Source organism: Phyllopteryx taeniolatus, chromosome 6, assembly GCF_024500385.1.
Source record: "Phyllopteryx taeniolatus isolate TA_2022b chromosome 6, UOR_Ptae_1.2, whole genome shotgun sequence".
NCBI classification, from domain to species: domain Eukaryota; kingdom Metazoa; phylum Chordata; class Actinopteri; order Syngnathiformes; family Syngnathidae; genus Phyllopteryx; species Phyllopteryx taeniolatus.
Window position 1 is genome coordinate 2,812,629 of NC_084507.1, and position 8,624 is coordinate 2,821,252.

Consider the following 8,624-nt stretch of genomic DNA (forward strand, 5'->3'; position numbering starts at 1 on the left):
TTACGAGCAACGGTGGGCTCCAAATTTGAAAACGTGGCAAGCTGCAACTTGACTGGCAAACCTTGCCCAAATGGACTGGACTGAAACGAGGGCACGCGGTGGCAACTGAGGTCCGAACAAGCCCAGACGCGGTACCTCGCCGTATTTTAGAGTAAGTATCTTTTTACTTTATTACTGTCGTAAATTTCCGTCAAGGTAACAATTTGACTCGAATGCTAGCCTGTTTGACCTGACTTCAAATTCTTCTGTAATTAACCTGAAATATAATGGTGACCTAGACGTGGAACACTTTGTTTGAGGGGTTATATGACTGTAACGGCAATTTAAAAAATGTTAAAAGTGGATGAAAACCGAAGGAACACAATGAAATGCTAGCAGTGTTCATTGACTTCATATCGTAGTTGCATTAAAGGAAAAAAAAAAAAAGCGCGTGACACAAGATGCTCAAGGCTGTGTGAGTTCACTCCGAATAAACGTGAATTCTCGTCTGGCAGGTTTGGTGCCAACAACGGCACGGTCGGGTCTAATTGATTGACAGGCGTTGTCATGGCGACGCCAGTACAGCACCAGAAAGTGTTTGGCGTTTAACCAGCTCAGTGAGTTCCACATTAACAACTCACAGTAAGTTTGGGACATTCAGCAATCGGGTGACTTTTCAGGATGAGACTAAAATGCACTTTCTGTTCTCCAACGAGGAGCTGAACAGCAAAATTCACAGAAGGTGTTTGATTCATGAATGCACAATACACTTCCTGGGTCAATTAGAATTGATATTTAAATAGTCCTCTTTATCGTGCTGACACTTCCTGGGTCAATTAGAATTGATATTTAAATAGTCCTCTTTATCGTGCTGTCCTGTTTTTGTCATCGTGCGACCAAGACAACGCCTAACAATTGATCAACAGTACCTTGCCGTTGCAAAGCTTCAAACTCTCAGAGGAAAGTCGCCACTGAGTTTAGCGTGTTGCAGACCGTCATCGGCAGGTCGGAACAAAAATAGAGAGCGATTGGAAGGATCACAGAAAGCCATAGAAGTGAATGTCCTTGGGGACGGTGGACTTGTTGTGTATTTTGCTGTTCAACGTCTTGTTAGAGAACAGCAAATAGGGGGAAAATTACTGAAACAAACAGTTGGATGTGCATTCAACTTTGGAAAAGGTCAAATTAAGTTTAGCCTGTGCATTTTGGGCTCAAAAGTTCACCCAGAAGCTAAACATCCCAAACGTTTTGTAAAATGACAAATGCACGCCCGTCTCCATCACCTTGATCTTAATGAACAAAGTGCATTGCAATATACTAGTGATTTCCAACCTTTATGGAGCCAAGGCACGTATTTTACAATTGAAAAATCTCACGGCACACCAACAAACAAAAATGTCACAAAAAGTGGATACATTAATGACTCTATGTACTTCCTGCCATCTAATAGAAGAGCATTTATTTGTTTTGTCTGTCACTGTGTCCAACTTCCTATTGGATCTAAAATATTGGGTGGTTTTGTGACGTTTAACCAGACCTTAGCTGCAATTAATTATGCGGTACTGATGTAATAACACTTAAGTGTCCAATAAGACACTGCTCCGATTCTCTTCGTTTAACAATGGGTGGTCCATAGGAAATGACACAAACCACTTTTGAAATTCTTAGAATATTTCACCTCATTCACAGGGGTATGCTAATACAGCATGTTCCTCGGTCAAACAAACACACATGCACACACATTGTCTTGACAGGACCGCCTTGCTGATGCAGCATTCCAAACTGGGAAGTCAGAAATCTTTGACCAGGAAAAGTGCATTTGAACACTGGGAATTCAGGGCACATTGATGTACCCCAATTTACATAGATGGAGAAATCTGACATCACACATGATGGACTGAGAGATAAAGTGTCAAAAGAAAACCATTTACCTCTACTGTACATTATCAGTAATTCCAGACATGACAATTTATCACAACTTGAGCTCCATGAATACTGGTAAGATTTTTATGAAGTTATAATATAAAACTGAGTGAGGCTGCATAAAAAGAGGTCCACTATTTTTCAGGAAATCTGCTTGAATGTACCTTCAATGTGCTGGTTGAGGTTGTCATCCATGTTTTTTGCTTCTTAATGAAACACTTAGGTCGGACCTCCGCATAAATGTCCTAATTCCCGACAGTCTGGAATCCAGCATAAGAGTTCAGTCTTCTACTCAGATTAAATTTGATGTATCAACCTTTCCGTACAGTTTTTAAAGGATTAGAATTTGAGCCTAACCGTTCTCTTGACTGTCGAGCTACAGCTGTGTTTGTATGTCTCACATGGTTCCGAGTTGGTGGAATTTATTTTGTTGTCATCTGCAGGCCTCTGTGGGAGTGCTGCTGTTTGGGCAAAGAGGAGGTTGAAAATGCAGTGTACCCCGGAGTCCAATGTCTACCATGGCAGCTGCAAAGGCCAACAGTGTGATGAGTGTTTTGACAGTGGCTACTCGGGTTTATTCCACAGTCCACAGAGTATCAGTGGATTTGGCTCCTCTAGGCCTTTGGCTTCAGTGGACTTCATTGACACACCCAAAGAGTATCTCAGACTTCCTGTCACCCCCAAGGAGAGTAGCAGGGCCCCTTTGCACAAAGACTCCAAGGGGCTTCAGCGGTCCTGCACGCTGAACTGGTGTGAAACTCCCAAAGTGTGCAAAAGATATGTCTCTCTGCGACATAGACCTGCTCTGTGCGATGCCACTAAAGAAAACGCAACCTCCCCATGCACCGGAAGGATAGACTCGTCAATTGGGTCTGACCATTGGCCCAATGTTTCGTTTGACTCTCTTGATACCACGCCGCAGTCTTTGACTTTAAGCACTTTAAAATTGGAGCAGGATTTCCCGTTATCTGGTAGGAAACGTCGTCTGCTCTTCTCTCAGGTAAGGACCTCCACTCGTGTGGACGGTACCTTCGGCTTGGGTGACAGCAACAGTTTGGAGAGACGAATTTCACTCTTGGATGATTTTAGTCAGCACCTTGGTGCCTCTGATCAACTTAATGTAGAAGCACCGTGCTTAAGCAAATTCCTGCTGGCCTCATCCAAGGAAAACTCTCCATCACCAGTCAACAAGCAGACAAGTGACTTATATGACTCCTCCAGTGTCTTGTGCACGCCATCATCTTCACAAACACCCAAGTATATCAGGTATAGTAAACTGTTTTTAAAAAAAAAAAAAAACATGATACACATTATCTGCATTTCTGTGGAAATTGATGTGGAGAGGCTTGCTGAGGTTTTCAGCAATGCTTTTAGTTTACTTCTCAGTCAAGTAATTTGAGAATATGTCTGAATCCCACTGCAGGTCTGTGTGTGAGGACAGTGGCTTCAGCTCCCTTGCGCTCGATAAATCCCAAGGCTCTTCTGTCGATCATGACGGCTCGTTCCAGGAGTTGCTGCTTTCCGCCTCAAAAGGAAACTCCGAAACCCCCAATCTGACAGATACAAAACGGCGTTCCCGTTTGCAACGTCAGCAAAGACTTTCCACTCTAAAGGAAGGAGGCTCCTTATCTGATGAAGACCTGTCGGACAGAAAGCATCAGCATATTCACAGCCACGGCAGCACTTCTAAAGATGAGGTTTTTCTCAGGGAAACCCCGCGCAGGGTTCTTACAACGTCTGATGTGCCGGCATCGAATAACGAAGGTTATACAACTCCTCGAAGCCAAACAACGGCCAAGCTCGACGGCATCCCACCTTCTAGTACCACGTCTGTCAATTCCAACGTAACCCCCTTCAAGACAACCGTATCCAACCTTTCATTGACACCTGCGTTGCAGCTGATACATACTTTGTGTGAGCAGAGGGCCAATATGTTTGCTGGCCAAAGTCCAAGTCTAAAAGAGCAGCTGAGGACCACATCAGCTCTAACTGAGACCCCTGTAATGTTGAGCACAATTATGCCGTTGGCAGGGCTGATAGGTCGGAAGATGGGCCTGGGGAAGGTGGACCTATTAACAGAGCTGAGAAAGAGGAACCTCAGGCACATCCTGGCTGTCATACTCAGCCACCTGTCTGCTGAGTGTGTCTACAGGTCAGCACTTGATGTTCTCAGTCGTAACCTCTGCTATTAACTGTTTTGTAGTATTTCAGAATTATTTTCTTTAACCCTCAAATTTCAATTTCTGAATACGGATCTATTGCTGGCCCACTATCTCCATAGACGTTTCTGGTCACAGCCACACTCATCACTATTATCAGTGTTTTGCAAATGTTAGGTACTTGTGTGCTGTGTCAGAACAAGAATCCTATTGATTTTGAATTGGACCCATGCTGGCTCAGGTAGCTGTGGTCAAAAGTTGGATTTTGTTGCATTTAAAAAAAATATATAAATTCTATTTTTTTGCTGTTAAAACCTTCAGGAATTTTTCGCTAAATATTGCAGTATGAGATGAGATATGGTGGAAAATGTCCTTATTCAATTTATTATTTTTTTTGCAGGTGTTGTCAGGTGTGCAAGGACTGGAATGAAATAATCCAACAGGACAAGCAAGCTCATCTCAAAAAAGAAATTCACCGGAGTGAAGTAGAAGCTGCTCTCGAGGTAGAGGAACATTTAAAAGCAATATCTGATGAGTAGTGTACCTCCACCAAGAATGTTTTAATTGCTGTCTGTTATTTAGCAGGATTTCACAAAATTTGATCATATTAAAAACATTTGATGGCTGAATGAAGAACAGTGGAAAATGAACCAGTGACATGTTTTTCTTTTTTGAGAGAGGGAATCTTTCAACATTTTCTTGATTTCTCAGTCAATAATTAATGACTTAAGGACAAAATACATCTTTGTGGGCATCTATGAGGTGTCAAATGTCTGTATTTTGCCCTTGCAAATCTGTGCGGTACTGAGTACCATTCTATGCTATGCATCAAGTGAAAACGTATTTACAACCCCAATTCCAATGAAGTCGGGATGTTGTGTTAAACAGAATACAATGATTTGCAAATCATGTTCGACCTATATTTAATTGAATACACTACAAAGACAAGATATTTAATGTTCAAACTGATAAACTTTATAGTTTTTAGCAAATAATCATTAACTTAGAATTTTATGGCTGCAACATGTTCCAAAAAAGCTGGGACAGGGTCATGTTTACCACTGTGTTACAGCCCCTTTTCTTTTAACAACATTCTATAAACGTTTGGGAACTGAGGACACTAATTGCTGAAGCTTTGTACGTGGAATTCTTTCCCATTTTTGCTTGATGTACAGCTTCAGCTGTTAGACAGTCCGGGGTCTCCGTTGGCATATTTTACGCTTCATAATGGGCCACACATTTTCAATGGGAGACAAGTCTGGACTGCAGGCAGGCCAGTCTCATACCTGCACTTTTTTTTACTACAAAGCCACGCTTTTGTAACTTGTGCAGAATGTGGTTTGGCATTGTCTTGCTGAATTCAATAAGCAGGGTGTCCATGAAAAAGACATTGCTTGGATGGCAGCATATGTTTCTCCAAAACCTGTATGTACCTTTCAGCATTAATGGTGCCTTCACAGATGTGTAAGTTACCCATGCCATTGGCACTAACACAGCCCCATACCATCACAGATGCTGGCTTTTGAACTTTGCGTCCATAACAGTCCGGATTGTTCTTTTCCCCTTTGGCCCGGAGGACACGATGTCCACAATTTTCAAAAAACAATTTGAAATGTGGACTCATCGGACCACAGAACACTTTTCCACTTTGCATCAGTCCATCTTAGATGGGCCCAGAGAAGCCGGCGGCGTTTCTGGGTGTTGTTGATAAATGGCTTTTGCTTTGCATAGTAGATTTTCTAGTTGCACGTACGATTTAGCGCCGAACTGTATTTACTGACATTGGTTTTCTGAAGTGTTCCTGAGCCCATGTGGGATTGAAGGTCACGGGCATTCAATGTTGTTTTTCGACCTTGCCGCTTACATGCAGTGATTTCTCCAGATTCTCTGAAACTTTTGATGATATTATGCACCGTAGATGATGAAATCCCTAAATTCCTTGGAATTGTACATTGAGGAACATTGTCCTTAAACTGTTCGACTATTTTCTCCCGCACTTGTTCACAAAGAGTTGAACCTCGCCCCATCTTTGCTTGTGAATGACTGAGCAAATCTGAGACCATGGTCCTCAGTCGGAAAAGGGTGGCATGCCCTCTCCAGGTCGGGGATGAGATCCTGCCCCAAGTGAAGGAGTTCAAGTATCTTGGTCTTGTTCACGAGTGAGGGAAGAATGGAACGGGAGATCGACAGGCAGATCGGTGCAGCGTCTGCAGTGATGCGGACTTTGTATCGATCCGTTGTGGTAAAGAAGGAGCTAAGCCGGAAGGTGAAGCTCTCGATTTACCGGTCGATCTACGTTCCTACCCTCACCTATGGTCACGAGCTGTGGGTCGTGACCAAAAGAACGAGATCCCGGATACAAGCGGCCGAAATGAGTTTCCTCCGCAGGTTGTCCGGGCTCTCCCTTAGAGAGAGGGTGAAAAGCTTGGTCATCCGGGAGGATCTCAGAGTAGAGGCGCTGCTCCTCCACATCAAGAGGAGCCAGATGAGGTGGCTGGGGCATCTGATTCGGATGGCTCCCGGACGCTTCCTTGGTGAGGTGTTCCGGGCACGTCCCACCGGGAGGAGACCCCGGGTACGACCCAGGACACGCTGGAGACTACGTCCTTCGGCTGGCCTGGGAACGCCTCAGGAACCCCCCTGGAAGAGCTGGATGAAGTGGCTGGGGAGAGAGAAGTTTGGGCGTCCCTGCTAAAGCTACTGCCCCTGCGACCCGACCTCGGATAAGCAGTAGAAAATGGATAGATGGATGAATGACTGAGCAATTGAGGGAAGCTCCTTTTATTCCCAATCATGGCACCCACCTGTTCCCAATTAGCCTGTTCACCTGTGGGATGTTCCAAACAGGTGTTTGATGAGCATTCCTCAACTTTCTCAGTCTTTTTTGCCACCTGTCCCAGCTTTTTTGGAACGTGTTGCAGCCATAAAATTCTAAGTTAATGATAATTTGCTAAAAACAAGTTTATCAGTTTGTCTTTGTAGTGTATTCAATTTAATATAGGTTGAACATTTGCAAATCATTGTATTCTGTTTTTATTTAACACAACGTCCCAACTTCATTGGAATTGGGGTTGTATGACAATTAAGAGCCTCAACACAAAACCATTGTAAGCAGTCTCATGGGAATCTTCTATCCTCTTTTTTTAATGTTTGAAATGAGCTTCAAGTCTCTTATCTGTTAATTTTCAGCTTGGTGGAACTGTCCACGTTTCTGACGCTGAGACCAGATTGGCTCTGCTTGAAAGGTCAGCCCTCAAGACTGTACAGGCCCAGTCTCGAACCTCCAGTTACTGCACGCCACGGTCTGGAAGATGCACTGTCACCCCTTTACAAAACAGCACTTTGTCTTTAGGCAGCAGCAGCAAAAGGGAGAAGTTCGTAGAGGTGCGTTTCTTAGGTTTTTGTTGTGGTTTGGCTTTTGAGTTTTTTTACTTGGAAGTGCGTGCTTGCATAAACAAGTGCAAGGTGAAATTATTCATATCCAAAAATTATTATATGCCTATGCCTTTCAGATTGCCAAAACCCTCTTCAACGATGAATGCCTCAGACATTGCCCTCGCTGTCAGCATCCCGCAAAGTGTCACTTTGTGAAACGCGAAGGCATTTGCACCAGAGCTGACTGTGCGTTCCAGTTTTGCACAGCGTGCTTGTGTGCTTTCCATGGCGCCAGAGAATGTGGCAGCCAGTCTGCAGGCCGTCGCAAGAAAGACGCATTACTTCCAGGAAGTGCCCAAAGCAAGCGAAACATTAGGAGACTATGACAGACAATGACGTGTAGCTCTTGCTACTGTTCTGAGGTTATTTTAAAATATTTTTTTGCCACTGATTAGTGAAGACTAGATTAAACCAAGTCCTATGTTGCTAGGAGTATAAGAGCAACTTCTGTATTGAAGTCTTTTTGTGTGTGTGTGTGTGTATGTGCCACTTTTTTCTAAAAACTTTTTAGAAACGTTTTTTTTTCCTTTTTTATATACAAACTTTACTGAACATAAAGTCATGCTTTTGTATTTTTAATCACAAATATGGTAAAGTCACAAAACGTGTGGTTGATTTCCTTTTCCATAGATATTGAAGTACGCTTTGAGCTGACTTCAGTGTGTTTTCAGACTTTAAAAAAAAAAAAAAAACCATTTAAAAATAAATTCCATCTTTAAAAAAAAAAAAACGTCTGCTCCTTTACAACGCACTTTTTTTTTTTTGTTTAAATCCCCTACCACGACCTCGTCTGCGGAAATACATATGTAAATGTTTGGGGACATCTAGTGGTCATATACCTCCAAAGTAATTTCTCTCTTTTGCGCACATAATCAGTAATCCAGCATTTCTGGGGAGGGGGTTTGTCTCACAAGCGCATATGATTAAAAATGCCTCCTACAATGTATTATGGTGTTCACAAGCTCTCCGAAAGTCAATGTCTTCTGTCACACTCCTCTGGTCTTCCCTTAAACCTTTATAAGCAGCCGCCTCCACCCATGTTGTGAAAGTGACTCCACTTCCATAGCAACCTGCAGTGGGTAATCACACAAAGCTTGGTGCCCTGATCTCCAGAAGAACTGCATAAGG

General features: G+C 43.1%; 1 protein-coding gene across 2 annotated transcripts; it reads left to right on the forward strand.

Moving 5' to 3' along the window:
* Positions 1–12: 12 nt before the first annotated feature.
* On the forward strand, positions 13–8,014 carry fbxo43 (F-box protein 43). 2 transcript variants are annotated; one of them, XM_061777847.1, is made up of 7 exons: positions 13–151; positions 495–621; positions 2,346–3,168; positions 3,326–4,054; positions 4,462–4,564; positions 7,251–7,445; positions 7,574–8,014. In XM_061777847.1, exons 3-7 carry the CDS (start codon positions 2,390–2,392, stop codon positions 7,820–7,822), a joined length of 2,055 nt encoding a protein of 684 aa, XP_061633831.1. In that variant the 5' UTR covers positions 13–151; positions 495–621; positions 2,346–2,389; the 3' UTR covers positions 7,823–8,014. The 2 variants fall into 2 exon arrangements, with proteins under 2 accessions (XP_061633831.1, XP_061633830.1); XM_061777846.1 differs by lacking the exon at positions 495–621.
* Positions 8,015–8,624: the final 610 nt, after the last annotated feature.

What these genes read in the sequence shown, in the direction of transcription:
- fbxo43 (XM_061777847.1), top strand. Translation starts at nt 2,390, where the DNA reads ATGCAGTGTACCCCGGAGTCCAATGTCTACCATGGCAGCTGCAAAGGC. An exon ending in CAAACACCCAAGTATATCAG is followed by an intron (nt 3,169 to 3,325) that starts GTATAGTAAACT and finishes ATCCCACTGCAG; the next exon opens with GTCTGTGTGTGAGGACAGTG. An exon ending in TCTGCTGAGTGTGTCTACAG is followed by an intron (nt 4,055 to 4,461) that starts GTCAGCACTTGA and finishes TTTTTTTTGCAG; the next exon opens with GTGTTGTCAGGTGTGCAAGG.